Below are 14,785 nucleotides of genomic sequence, written 5' to 3'. Positions count from 1 at the left end.
AGCCACGCCCGTAGCTGCCAGCTTCCAAGATGGCAGCCTCGGTGACAAGGGTTCTGAAAGGTGCTGGTGGGCGACAGCTTCTGCTAATGGTGGCAAGGCGACGTCCCGGTGAGGAGGAGAAAGAATAGGGGAAATGATAGATAAGTGGGAAGATTGAGAGCGGGAACAGGGCGCAGGCACCAAGAAGGTGACCTGAAGGGCAACGGACCGGAAGTTAAAGCGGGCAATTCATTAACTCTTTAGCCCCAAGCACGGAAACAAGTGGTTAACCTTTGTGATTACTATCCACATGCCAAATTAAGTCTTGCACTAGTGCTCTGGTTTTTTAATGCTGGCGGAGCAACATGGAGTGTTGTAGTTCAGCACAAGATCTTGTTATAAATCTTGAATATATGAGTCCAAGCCATTTGAATATAAATAATATATAATCAAATAATTCACTGTGGTAAACTAAACCAAAGTTGGGTCATAATGTGGCTTCTTTGACTTTCTTTGTGTCCCCAGGGAAAACGCTTAAGAAACACTTCTATAAACTATATATATATGCACACAGATGTATGTACATCACAGAACTGAATTATTAGTGGCATTTAATAGCCCTGCTGTTCCAATGATCTACAGCTTTCCACTTTTTAGCTGGTAATTGCTGGTAATTTACCTTTAAATACATTTTATAGACCTATTCTAAGTAACATTAAAATAGTTTTTCATTTCCTTGGTTTTCAAATTATTATTATTATGCCTTTTTTGCCCTTTTCATATTCAAATGCTATCAGGTATTCAGGGTTATTGAATCCAGCAAGCAGAAAAATTTTATAGGTATTCTTATTTTTCTGTTGTTCATATTTGTATTTAGGCCCTTTATTATTTAACGGACATGCTGACTTTCCAACTGCTACTTAAAGGGATCCTGTCTTCGGAAAACATTTTTTTTTTCAAAACGCATCAGTTAATAGTGCTACTCCAGCAGAATTCTGCACTGAAATCCATTTCTCAAAAGAGCAAACAGATTTTTTTATATTCAATTTTGAAATCTGACATGGGGCTAGACATTTTGTCAATTTTCCAGCTGCCCCTGGTCATGTGACTTGTGCCTGCACTTTAGGAGAGAAATGCTTTCTGGCAGGCTGCTGTTTTTCCTTCTCAATGTAACTGAATGTGTCTCAGTGGGACATGGGTTTTTACTATTGAGTGTTGTTCTTAGATCTACCAGGCAGCTGTGAACTTGTGTTATGGAGCTGCTATCTGGTTACCTTCCCATTGTTCTTTTGTTTTTGGCTGCTGTGGGGGAAAAGGGAGGGGGTGATATCACTCAATCAATTTGCAGTACAGCAGTAAAGCGTGATTGAAGTTTATCAGAGCACAAGTCACATGACCAGGGGCAGCTGGGAAATTGACAAAATGTCTAGCCCCATGTCAGATTTCAAAATTGAATATAAAAAAATCTGTTTGCTGTTTTGAGAAATGGATTTCAGTGCAGAAGTCTACTGGAGCTGCACTATTAACTGATTCATTTTGAAAAAAACATGTTTTCCGATGACAGTATCCCTTTAAGCCATTGTAAGCAGATAACTGCCCGCAGCTCTAGGTGGTGGAAACTATTTTGATGTGATAGTTGCCCTTTAAATAGATAGAGAGGAACATTTCACATTGCAAATGTTGAAGGGCACCTGTCGCTATAACTTTAGATGACAGTTGCTTACTTAAAGATGCCCTTTAAGTAAACGTCCTTTAAATAAACGTGTTTTATGTACAGTAAATATAATGTACTGTTACCTGGTACTGGTAAAAATGTGTGTTGCTTCAGAAAGACTACTATGTTTTGTATAAAGATGTTGCAGTGTAGCCATGGGGGCAGCAATTCTTAGCACATAACAGATATATTGTGTACATGACATTTCTCACACTGGAAGATAGAGTTGTCAAATACCATTGGTGTCTTGCTACAGGACTATAGAATGAAAGCCTTTTTAGTAACAAGTAAGACATTTGTTGCCAAGAAAAAGTTTATTTGTAAGTGCTTGATCAACTGTTTTAGAAACTTTAAATGTGAATAAAATATATTCACTTTCTGATGTCATTGGTCCTCTAACAAAGTGCATATCTCACAAAAATATAAAGTAAAAATTGTGTTTATTAGAAAAGCATCCCTAAAACAGCCTTACATATTTTTTGCTGTATGCACTTACTCATAGGCAGTCTATTGATGTGATGTGCAGGTCAGGACAAACTCAACCTACACCCAAACGTAACCTGCAAACCCTTAAACTGCACCCCACCCTAACCTGCAAAATGTTGCCATTGTAAAACTCACACCCAACCTGTACCCATGCCTTCTTGCTCTGTATACTACTTTTATGTACACCTTTGATTCCATCCGAAACCCAGTCTGACCTACACACAACCCTAACTCACAATGGTTTTGGGTTAGCCCACACTTCACAATCTATAGCTAAATACACACAGCAGAAAACGGGACTGTATCAGGCATGCTTATTTAATAACAAAATTTGTACTTTGTCTGATTTGCCTGAGTGGGAAGTCTTATCAGTGCCTTTCTCCTGTAAGTTTGATTATTGTACCACCATACACCTGGAGGGTTATTTATCAAGGTTTGAGTTGATTTTTTTTTGGTAAAAACCCCACATTTTCGTCTAAAAAAAACCTGGAATTTTTCAAGACCCTGACAATACCTCGAATCCGAAAATACAACATCTAAAACCTGTCAAGGTCACATAGAAGTCAATGGCAGAGGTCCCTTGAACCATTTGAAGATGTTAATACATCAACAGAGAACATACTGTAGACTCCCCCAGTATAGCATACCTCCCACTTGTCCCGTTTTGAGCAGGGCAGTCCTGGCATGTTACTGAAATATCCCACATTTGTTTAATCTCCTGCACTGAACAGCCAGAAAAAGATACAATGTTTCAAACTTAATTGGCTTTTGGCAGAGAGCCCAGAACAGCCACTAGGTGCACTAAGATACTTTTGTAACTTGTAAATTTTGAAAAAGGCAAATTAGTAATTGTAACAATTAAGATTAAAATGTCTCTTGGGAGAACTTAGACTCACAGCTTAAAGGGCAATTCACCTTCATTAGGAAAACTGGAAAAACAGGGAAAAAAAACCACAGAAATGTGTTCAAACTTTCATAACCTGCTAAATTTTGTAAAATGAACATGGTAATTAGCCAGAAAATGGGCATGGTCAAAATATGGTCAACTCTTTTTGCTCCTCTTTCCATTTTCCAAAATTTTGGGTGGTATGGTAGGAGGATGTTCAGATGCACTGCCCCTAAACTTCAGCTAAGGGAGTGGATCCAAACCATAATGCAAATAGGCAGGCACTCAAAGGACCAGTCCTCCACACACATAGGCCTATGATTGAGTATCAGTGAGGATACGAAACACGCAAGGCTGTGCCATGAAAAGGTGCAAACTGGTTTTTGAATGCTGATTATTAGTAATGGGGCATTACAGAGAGAGATATATATGGTGAAGTGGGTCATTCTTGATAGCTTTTGTAATTAGAAAGGAGATGGAACAAGACAACTGAAAGGTGTAAATAGGATAAGGAACAAGGGATGAACAAAGGACCATGGTTACCAGTTTTTGTATATATGCAGGCTAGTGGGCACAACCAACAATAGAAATAAACCTAACTTATTGGTAGGTGGGAGTTATCTAATCATTGTAAGAATAAGGATTATGCCAAAATGGTCTCTGCATTCTTATCAGCCATATCTGACAATAACCTTTTTCCAGTTCTGATGCAGCCATTCTTGCTCATGCCAAGGAAATTTTGGGTCTCATCAGCACTGAGGTCGGAAGATCAAAGGCAGCCCCCCTTTTCGGCTTCTTCCACACATGCAGAGACCCAAGGACATGCTGAAGAACAATATCAGCAAAAGCAGCCTCCCCCCAGGTGTTTTTTCTAATCTTTTATTATTTTTGTTTATTTCATAGTGTGGCAATGCTTGATTTTTTGGCAATTTTATCTTAGCAATCAGAGAAACCTCTGAATGTATACTAATTGTACAAAGTACTCAGACTAATGAATTGTAAGATTGTACAGCGCTGCGTATCCATGCAGAGCTTTATAAATAACGTTATACATACAGTATACTAGTAGAAGGTGCCCAGGCCAATTTAATATAAGAGATTATTTCTGTGTACAGTTTGTCACCCCGGTGCTTAGAGTCGTGGGGATACATCAATTTAATGCAACATAGTCCTCAAGGCAATTTAGACTGAGGGTTAGACGAAGAAAATCAGCTGTGAAACAACTGCATTGTACCACAACATGAGCCTGATCTGATTAGACAGTGGCATCATGATTTAGCTATAGGTGTTGCATGGAATTTTTACATACTGAAACAAAATGTAATTCTAAGCAGTTGTAAGATATACATTGATTAAACATTGTCAATGTTTCTTTCCCCATCAATAAATTTTATTTGAATTTAAAATAAAATGTCCAGCCTGTTTTGTCAATGAGAAGAAAATACAGTAGCAGACATAATGCAATATCAAGATACTCCAATAATCAATAATGAGAGGAAGCCGCAGCTGAATGTAAATATACTTAATAATAGAAAACGTTCAGTGTGATTATTAACAGTTGTGCTGAAACAAGAATTTAAGTATAATAAGAACTCCTTATCTAACAAAAACTACCTATAATTTTAATGGTTTAAGAGTTATTTGTAACTGTTTTTAAATCAATATTTGTCCTTTTGCATTCTCTGTATTGCTGGTTCTGACCCTTGAAAGCCAGCTGATTAACAGATCGGTGAACAAATATGATAGGCATTGTGGGAATTTGAGCCTTGGCTAGAGGAGAACTGACTTCAGAGAATGAAAAGTGACAAATAAATGAACTGCTTTTAACTTCAGCCACCAAAGTGTTTAATATATATTATAACGTTGCTTAGACTTACCTTTTTCTTTCTTATGAAAAACATATTTGAGGTAGGTTTCCAAGACTGATATCTTGGATTGCATGCTTAAAGGCTGGTTTGGTGGTTTGCATCTATACCGACCGCTCTGATGTAAAGCCTGGTGTAAGTATATAGGTTGTAAATGATAGTCTTAAGAAACTTGCAGTGATTCTAAGAGCATTATGTTTGCACAACTGTGCCCAAAGCAATTTCTGTTGTATTGAATTCTTGCATCTTCCAGATACACAGACCAGGCAGGAGAGGAATCAGAAGGTTATGAGAGTGAGGAGCAGTTACAGCAGCAAATCCTCTCTGCAGCTTTACAATTTGTACCTGACTTTGGTTGGTCAGCAGATGCAATTGCTGAAGGCGCTAAGGTAATCTGTGTGTGTGTGTGTGTGTGTGTGTGTGTGTGTATATATATATATATATATATATATATATATATATATATATATATATATACAGTATATAGCCCTGCACATAACTAGAGGTGCCATGTACTAAAGGAAATCACAGGTCTTATCTTGGTTAAAAACATTAATTTAATGCAAAGCTCATATTTCATCTGTTACACTAGCCTTTCTTGAGAATAAGAATAATAAATCAATTTGCAAGGCACAGTATCATTTGTCATTACAGGGCAGATTTATTAAGAGTGAAATTGAAATTCGAATTTTAGATTCAAAACTCTCAAATTCGAATTGTGAATTATCCAAACTCGATTCGAGTTTTAATTCGATTTTGAACTTCGAGATTTCTTACACTCTGGCCCTTTAAGAATTCGAACTTGACTATTCGCTACCTAAAACCTGCCAAGTTCATGTATAAGTCAGTGGGAGAGTTCCAGGTACCAATTTGGACATGTTAGTAGCCTGACATGGGATTTTTATTCAGACAAAAAAACTAAAATCAAGTTTAGTCAAAATCGATTGAATTTGATTCGAGTTTTCAAGTCGGTAAAATTTGTGCGAGTTTAAGATATTTGATTTTTTTTTTTTGTATATTCAAATTTAATAATGTGAGTTTCTCACATGAATTCTAAATTTGACCTTTAATGCTGCTAAGCTTATAGGAGCAGTGGTTTACTACAAAGGTTGCTTGTTTTTTAATCACTATTTATCTCCTGCCGTATGGATCAAAGGCTTTCACTTGATTTTTCTTTCCCCTCTCTACAGTCCCTGGATATGTCGGCAGCAGCAGCAGGAATGTTTGAGGATGGAGGCAGTGAGCTTATCCTACACTTTGTTACTCAGTGCAATTTGCAACTGACTGAACTTTTGGAAAAAGAGCAGAAACTGGTCCAATTAGGCACTTCTGAGTAAGTGTATGTGTGTGTTATTAGCCGAATATATTGGCATATCATACTGACTGTGTATATATGTGTTTTAAATAGTGTTTTTAGGTGGACTTCTGTACTAGTACATATTACTGGTCAATCATTCATCATAAACTTTTTTTTTTTTTGTACAATTCTGTTGTAATTATGTTTCATATGTGGTAGGAAGAAGCCAACAGCTCAATTCTTGAGAGATGCAGTTGAAGCTCGTTTAAGGATGCATATCCCGTATATAGAACATTGGCCACAGGTGAGAAATGAACATTTTTAGCTATTGTGAATGAAACTATGGGGTGTACACTTAAGATTGAATGCAATTTCCTACATCTCTATAAAAAAAACACCTGCAGAGGAAAGGCGACAATCTGCTATGTGTGCCCTTGCCTTTAATGATCTTTTATGTCTGTCTCTAATTTTGAATCCACTTGTGTTTTGAGTTGTCTTAAGTGTTAAGTGTTGACAGCATGATATGTTCCCTTTATAGGCTTTGGGGATGCTACTGCTCCCACGTAATATTCCTTCCAGCCTAAAGCTGCTCACTGCAATGGTAGATGACATTTGGCATTATGCAGGAGATCAATCGACAGATGTAAGTCTTGGTTATCTTTTCCTTCATACAGATAAAATGACTTAGAGAAAATCTGAACAGCCAAACATTACCTGAGAATATCTTGAGTAAAACCCTTGGGTTATTTTTGTCATCTGAAAACTATGTAAAATACTCATTAATGGTTAACTAATTTTTTTCTTCTATTTCTAAGCAACTTTCCAGTATACACTAGTTAAAACCTTTAACAATTTTAAAATAATTTGTAAATTGCTCTTAAAAGTATGTAAGATTCTTGTATTCTCTGTATGTCTGGCTCCGATCTCTAAAATAAGGTAGCATTATTCCAAGAGTGAGAGCCAAAGAACAGAAAAGGATAAACAAACATTGCTTTTAATTGCAATTACATTCACAAATAGTTCTAAAAGCACACAAATCCATGTATATGGGAAAGTTGTTTAGAAGTCCATTTTTGTTCATTACGCGAAAACAGGTTTTTGGAGTTCCCCATTTATTGCAGATCTATGGGATACCGTATTGCCATGATCACATGTCCTTTTCTAAATCAGATCCTTAGTAAATCAGATTTCTTCCAGTGCTGGGCTCTTTCTTTAAATTTATGGAATCTAAACACTTTCTTTTTGTATCTCTTATCATTCTTTATAATTGTTTCTTATGAACAGGTTAGCTGGTACACACGTCGAGCAGTGCTGACTGGTATATATAACACAACTGAGCTAGTAATGTTACAAGATTCTTCTCCAGACTTTGAAGACACGTGGAAATTCCTTGAAAACCGCATTTCTGAGGCCATGACAATGGGAGACTCTTTGAAACAGGTAGAGACTCAGTTAATACAAAAACAATGGTTTTCAAATGCAGGGCAGACAGAGAGCAGGTGAAGTGTATACTGCAGTGTAGTTAGGTCAAACTAAAGGAGAGAGCAGGTGAAGTATGTACTCCAGTGTAGTTGGCCAAACAGTTCTAGTATTTTTCTTACAAAGGGTTGCTTACCTATTTCATTTACCATTATAGTTATATATTTGTATAACAATGGAGTTCATACAGTTTCCAGTGATAAATAAAATGCTGTGAACAAGCAGGGGATTGTCTTAAAGGGAATGTCAATACAAAAAATTATATTTTTCTTAATAAAAGAAAATATAATTCGAATCAACTCGGCAGTATACATTCATTACACACAAGTTATTTGTATATGTATTGCTATTGAAAACAGTGTTTGTCTGTCCCTTTCTGTTCTCTGCCCTGATGGCTCAGACTGTTCATACATTGTAAGACAAGGCAGCTGATTTACGACCTTGGGAACTAATACTTTTGCAACGTTGTTTAAAAAGTGACAGCTAGGAGTTAAGCAAATGCTGCTTTCAAAAGCAATTGTTTTTACAAATAACTTAATACATTTTTTTACATTTTTCATAAACGTATATTGGAGAGTTGCTTAGATTTATGTTTTTTCCATTAGCAAAATCTTGATGTGGTTTTGTTGGAAAATGTCACTGTAGTACATCCAATACATATAACTTTGATTATCTTGCCCCATAGAAGTTCGAGTTAATGGTACATGCTGTATTTTGACCACTGCTGTGCTCGGCAATTTCCCTGTCACAACTTTCCCTACAGATAATTGATGCGCAGTCTGACAATTTCTTGACCCATCCTCACATTAAAGGAGGACTAAACCCTAAAAATGAATATGGCTAAAAATGCCATATTTTAAATACTGAACTTATTGCACCAGCCTAAAGTTTCAGCTTGTCAATAGCAGCAATGATCCAGGACTTCAAACTTGTCACAGGGGTCACCAACTTGGAAAGTGTCTGCGACACTCACATGCTCAGTGGGCTCTGAGAAGCTGTTGAGAAACTAAGCTTAGGGGTCGTTGCAAATTATCAAGCACAAAATAAGATTTGCCTGTAAGCTGATGCTACAAGGCTGATTATTAAATTCTGATGCTAATTGCATTGTTTTCTTTGCTGCCATCTAGTAATTATCTGTATTAATTACTAATCAGCCTTATATTGTGACATTTATATTCTATGTGTACTGTATATTGTGAGTGGCTCCCTCAGCTCAGTAAGTGACAGAAGCACAGAGCATGTGCAGTGAATCAGCAGAAAAGAAGATGGGGAGCTACTGGGGCATCTTTGAAGACACAGATCTTTACTGCTAAATGCTTTGGTTGCCTTGGGCTGGTACAGAAACCATGAAGTGTGTTGCATTATAGCTGTCTGTGCACTGTGCGCATGCTCTTCCTAAGTCTTGAGTTTCCTCCTTGCTGAGCCGATCTGTCCACTAGAAAAACGAAGTGTCACGTTGCGCAAATTTACGATCGCGTGCGCATGCGCGCATTTCAATATAGTGCGCATGCGTGAAGTTCATGCGCAGAAGCGCAAAGAGCGTGAAGAAACGGGCAGAGAAGGGAACCGGACTTGGGGTAGGCGACAGAGGAAGTATGTGCCTGAGGCCCCCCCAGCTTTGCGCCCTAGGCACGTGCCTACTCTGCCTACCCCTAGTTCCGGCCCTGATCACAATGATGGCAGCTGCAAAAGGACTTCAAGGAATAGATTTAGGAGAAAATGAATGTGTTAAAACTTAAAGGGATACTGTCATGGGAAAAAAAAAAATTCAAAATGAATCAGTTACATGTGCTGCTCCAGCAGAATTCTGCACTGAAATCCATTTCTCAAAAGAACAAACAGATTTTTTTATATATAACAGCTCCCTGGAAGATCTAAGAACAGCACTAAATAGTAAAAGCCAAGTCCCACTGAGACTGATTCAGTTTCATTAAGTAGGAGAAATAACAGCCTGCCAGAAAGTAGTTCCATCCTAAAGTGCAGGCACAAGTCACATGACTGGGGCAGCTGCGAAACTGACAAAATGTCTAGCCCCATGTCAGATTTCAAAATTGAATATAAAAAAATCTGTTTGCTCTTTTGAGAAATGGATTTCAGTGCAGAATTCTGCTGGAGCAGCACTATTAACTGATGTATTTTGGGGAAAAAACATGTTTTTCCATGACAGTATCCCTTTAAACTAAATCAGTGATTCACTTCATTGTATGGGGGACTATTATTACAGCAAAAAATGCTAGTTAAGCTTTCGTTCTCCTTTAAGTGTTTGAGTGGTGATCTGCCATATACAAAACATTTCCATATATCTGGAGGGAAGTGATAACATGCAGATAGAGGTGTTTTGACCACAGCTGTTTGCCATTTGAGCACAGTCAAAATGTGTTTCATAGGCCCAATGGACTTTGCTCACAAGAGCCACCAGTAAACTTAAATTATAACATTATGGTTTCTTTTCCCTGGTCTATGGAAAGCAGCAACTGCCTATTGTTTGTTGATCTTTTTAAATGTACTATCTATGTTTAGGTGGCATCTACTGGAGAAGCTGTGATACAGGGTCTGATGGGAGCTGCTGTTACAGTAAGTATTTTTTATTTTAACCCCTAAGGGATACATTGGTGACCTTTACAAACGCATCCAATTTTTGCACCCAGTGAAACATTTGCACATTACTTTCTTATCTTTCTTCTTTCGTTTGTCAACATTTTCGCGTCAGCCACTCAATTTGGGAGAGTCCCTCTCCTAATGAATAAAAAGTTAATAATCGTTCCAGATTCTATGAGCAATGTACATTTACATATACAGCTTTCTTACCAGTACTGTGCTGATTGGTCCAGGACAATCACATGTCCGTCATTGTGTTCCCTGGCAGCGGAACTTCCTCACTTCCTATACTCTAAGAAAGTGCCAAAGAGCATGAAACGCGTCAGTAGTAATGGACATTATGCACTTTTGATGTTTGGTAAACAATAAAGCTTTACCGTAATTCATCAGCATTAGTCTGATCAACTTTGTATTTTTAATGTACATTTACAACCTATGATCTAGTCACGTGATATGCAAATTGCAGTGTTCTTGCTGCTGAACTATAATCATATCACCTATAGAAGAAAGCACTGGCTCAGTATGATTTGAGGTTTGGTTTTATTTGCTATAGCAAGGGCACCTATTTTATCCTCAATGCTTTAAGAATATTTGGTCTGAGCCAATTAATTTGTTGGTTGTATAGCTATATAGAGAGAGAGAGATAAAATGCAGTGTGGAATGTTTGCTATTTTGATTTGTACCTTTTGTCTTCCAGTTAAAGAATTTAACAGGATTGAACCAGCGCCGGTGAATGAGTGTGTAACCAAAGCTTGACATCTTCACACTCCATATGTCCATCTTTATCAGCTGGTTGTGTAAGGAATAGACACTTTACTGTGTGTAATAAAGTTATTTGTACATTGACTGATCCCCTGAGACTGAATGGCTCATTCAGCAGATGTGTGTGGAGCAAGATTAATTCTGGTTTGTTTGGTCAATGACTAGATTTAGAAATGAAAATGTCTGTTTTCATTTATATGTACCATATAAATGTGTATTAAACTGTATTTCCAAACCTACACAGCCAACTAGGTAAATGGAATCTTCTGACAACTAGAAGAAGCAGAGGCAAGGTCTATAGGATGTGTACAATGCAGTGGGAAGAGTGTAATAATAGGCTGCAATTTACCCTTTTTTTTGCACTTTGCCCACCGAGTGAAACATTGAGCAAATACTGTAGTTGCAGGACTCAGAGCTCAGACACGTGTTTTGAAAAGAGAGTGGTCCGTGTTAGGCCATATACAAAAATTAATGACAGTGCTGGGCTGCAGCTCTTGATGCCACTAACTGCAAGGAGCACTGGATTTTTTATAGCAGCAACCCCAGAGTTGTAAATGACCCCTTATATCTGTCAAATCTATACCCACTAAGTTCCATGTTCTATGGAGGAATGTTCTAAATTATATTGTGGTGATCAAGGATACAGAATAGTGATGTGTAGGTTGACAAATTGTTGATCTGCACCCGACCCTAATGTGCCACTGCTTCCATTTACAGTATATATCAGCCCCAACCCGCCCACATCTCTGATGTCACATATGGGACCAGGCAAGCACGCGTCTATAACTCCACCAGAAACGGCGCACATTTAGGTTGAATTCTTTGTGCATGTGTTGGATAAACCCGCGGGTATAAAGCTGGGCCACATGACACATCACTAATACAGATAGAAAACATTTTTTGGTAAGAATATGGAATAACAATTCTACAACCCCACAATAATACATTACTACAGATTCTGCATTCTTAGGACAAGGAAAGCTGAATTTGCTGGGGTATCAATATGTCAGGCATTCTCTAGTGAATTCAGTTGCTAGGTTTTTTCTAAAGCCGCACAGGTTTTAGACTTGAGCATGAGCAGTATACCAAATAAAAAAAAGATCTTTGTATAGTGCACATGCCCAAGTCTAGCAGTTGATGCCTGAGAACTGCAGTTAACACAGCAATGGGACACTGCTTTAGGAATTCACCAGCTGTTTTCCCACAGTCCAGGGAGTAAATGTAGCAACTGAATTCAATGAAGATTGCGTTTCCTACTGGCACCCCTAATCAATTCAGCTTCTCATCCTTTAAACCCCATAATGTTTGCTTTAAGCCACAGGTGTGCCACAGTCAAAGATCCCAGAAGGCCCACCATTCCACAGTTTCAACTTCCAATCTACATTTAATATATTTCAATGAGAAAAAAAAAAAGTCTTTCAGATAACTTCCGGGTTTTACATATGAGCTGTTTTATGCAATATCTTTTTATAGAGACCTACATTGGGTGAGGGGTATAGTTTTCCTTTAACACATTTCATAGTCACATGCTACTTAGTTAAACAGTTTTGTAGGTTCCATCATGTCTGTCTATTTTATCTATCATTTTAGTCATTCTAGCTCAATTTTCTACAAATGTCTATGATTATAGGAAGAGGATCTGATCTATTTAGCACAATGGAACAAGGATTTCCTACTTTGTCTGTTTTCTGATGGGTTAAAATGTTTACATTTTCACATGAACATGTTACAATGAGAAGAGACACAGATACGTTTATGTTTCTAAAAACTATATGTAAGAAAAGGATTTGCCAATGTGTTTTTTTTTCTGTCGTCAGAGCTGCATTTGAAATTGCATTAAAGTTACTCCATCCATGTGAAAGTCATTTACTTCAAAGTTAATAGTGGCAAAGCATAGCACTTCATCTGCCAATCAGGCCAGATTTGTATTTCCAGTGCCCCTAGGCCGACCCTTGTCTGTCGACTCCCCTGCCCCCCCTCTCAAGTGGCATGTGTACTCACTTTCCCTGACTCCATTGGCTCTGATTACTTTGCATGTGGGAGATGTAAGTACAGTAATTGTGAAAAATGTGCTGCCAGTAGAAATTATCCAGTAGATGTGGCTGGGAGGAATGCTGCCCATGAAATTGTGCAGCCCTAGGCTTGGGCCTTTGTAGCCTCCCCACAAATCCGGGCCTGGTGCCAATGATCCTGGTGGTAATTACTGTGTTGCTGTGGGTGTATGGATGTTGGTCAAACAGGGTAAACTGTGAATGGATGACACTTTTTGAGAGCCTCCATCTGGATCATCAACTCTGTTGTGGAGCTTTGAGCATAATGTTGCGCAGTGCATTGCTAACAACTAATAACACAATTCATATTCATTATTTTCACTCAGGAGCGTAATTGCCATGTGCACATAGAAATACAACATTGATGATCTTGTGATATTAAATATCTGCTTTGCCCTGTTTTCTGTGTTTTATTTCTTTCTGGTGTTTTATTTAATGGATTTACTCATATTAAAGAATAATGCAAATATACAAATTGCCATCATATTAAAGATCTTGTTGCACTTCATCATAGTAAAAATGTGCATTTCCTACTAGAATCATAAAATACCGATGAGCTCCTAAGCAGCAGCATTCATCAGGGTGAGAAATAAATGTGAAACTATGATTTTTCAATTAGAAAATCAGACAATGCATTTCTGATCTGTATAGCTTTCTTATATCTATAAAGGACAAATGGTCCAAGCCAGAACTATTCATCAAACCTTACAACTGACAGGTTTATGGTGTAGAGCTGATTCTAACTGCCCTAAATTCCCAGAATCCAAACATTAGTTCTTTAACTTGGTTTGGAAGTTATATTGGTCTAAAATAGCGAAGTACATTTGTTGTTACCTCTTGTCTTCTGAGGTATAATTACTGGGATTAGTAGATAACCTAATCTCAATTAGTGAAAACAGAACGTTAATGCGGTTACTGCTATTTTACACCAAAAAACTAGTAGCTATAAAATGGATGAGCCTACTGCCCCAACCCCACAGTGGGATCAAGTTGACATATGTAGCAAGGGGATGTCTACAGAAATTTTACAATATATGGAGACCATGGCTAAAGGTAAATCCAGAGACCCTCTTGAAACAAATGCGCTATTTCTTCGATTCGTACAATTCGAATTCGGCTGAATACCTATTAGATCAAAAATTGACCTATTCGACCAAATAAAACCTTTGACTTAATTTCGGTAGGTCTTTTTTAATTCCAATTTCAAAGTTTTTTCAAATCGAAATTCGACCCTTGATAAATATGCCCCTTAAAGACACTTTTTTCTCCCTAGAGTGGTCTACATTACTTAAGGCCAAGAGATGTAGCATGGACTTGCTATTTGTGTGATATCCTGATCTGCACAGGGTTTCATTCAATAATCCAAAGATTTTGTGGTATTGGGCAACAAATCTGAAAAAAGTTGGTGGTTTCAGGCGCCAAATCCAAAAAAGTCACGGTTTTGGGGCGGCAAATCCCAAAAAATTGTACGATATGGATTTTTTCATGATTTTATCAAGTTTTTTCCCACACAAGACATTATCACAAACATTTATTCATAAATAAGGGGATGGGGTGTCTGTGCGGATTTAGTTAGAGTAGTTTTTTTACAAAAATTTGAAAACTTTTCAGATCTTGATAAATAACCCTCTTAATGTTGTTAGGTTACACTTCCCATTCATATATCAT

At 37.6% G+C, this 14,785-nt stretch overlaps 1 protein-coding gene across 1 annotated transcript; it reads left to right on the top strand.

The window, feature by feature from the left end:
* The first annotated feature begins 19 nt into the window (after window positions 1–19).
* On the top strand, window positions 20–11,146 carry coq9.L (coenzyme Q9 L homeolog). The gene is given in 9 exon segments (NM_001095651.1): window positions 20–108; window positions 3,768–3,927; window positions 5,184–5,319; window positions 6,121–6,263; window positions 6,447–6,531; window positions 6,766–6,870; window positions 7,512–7,667; window positions 10,227–10,280; window positions 11,002–11,146. Coding segments are annotated over 9 exon segments (954 nt in total). The 5' UTR covers window positions 20–29; the 3' UTR covers window positions 11,038–11,146.
* Window positions 11,147–14,785: the final 3,639 nt, after the last annotated feature.

Source organism: Xenopus laevis, chromosome 4L (assembly GCF_017654675.1).
Source record: "Xenopus laevis strain J_2021 chromosome 4L, Xenopus_laevis_v10.1, whole genome shotgun sequence".
In the NCBI taxonomy this organism is placed as follows: domain Eukaryota; kingdom Metazoa; phylum Chordata; class Amphibia; order Anura; family Pipidae; genus Xenopus; species Xenopus laevis.
The sequence above is the reverse complement of the archived record's forward strand: the minus strand, read 5'-3'. Positions and strand labels throughout refer to the sequence as shown.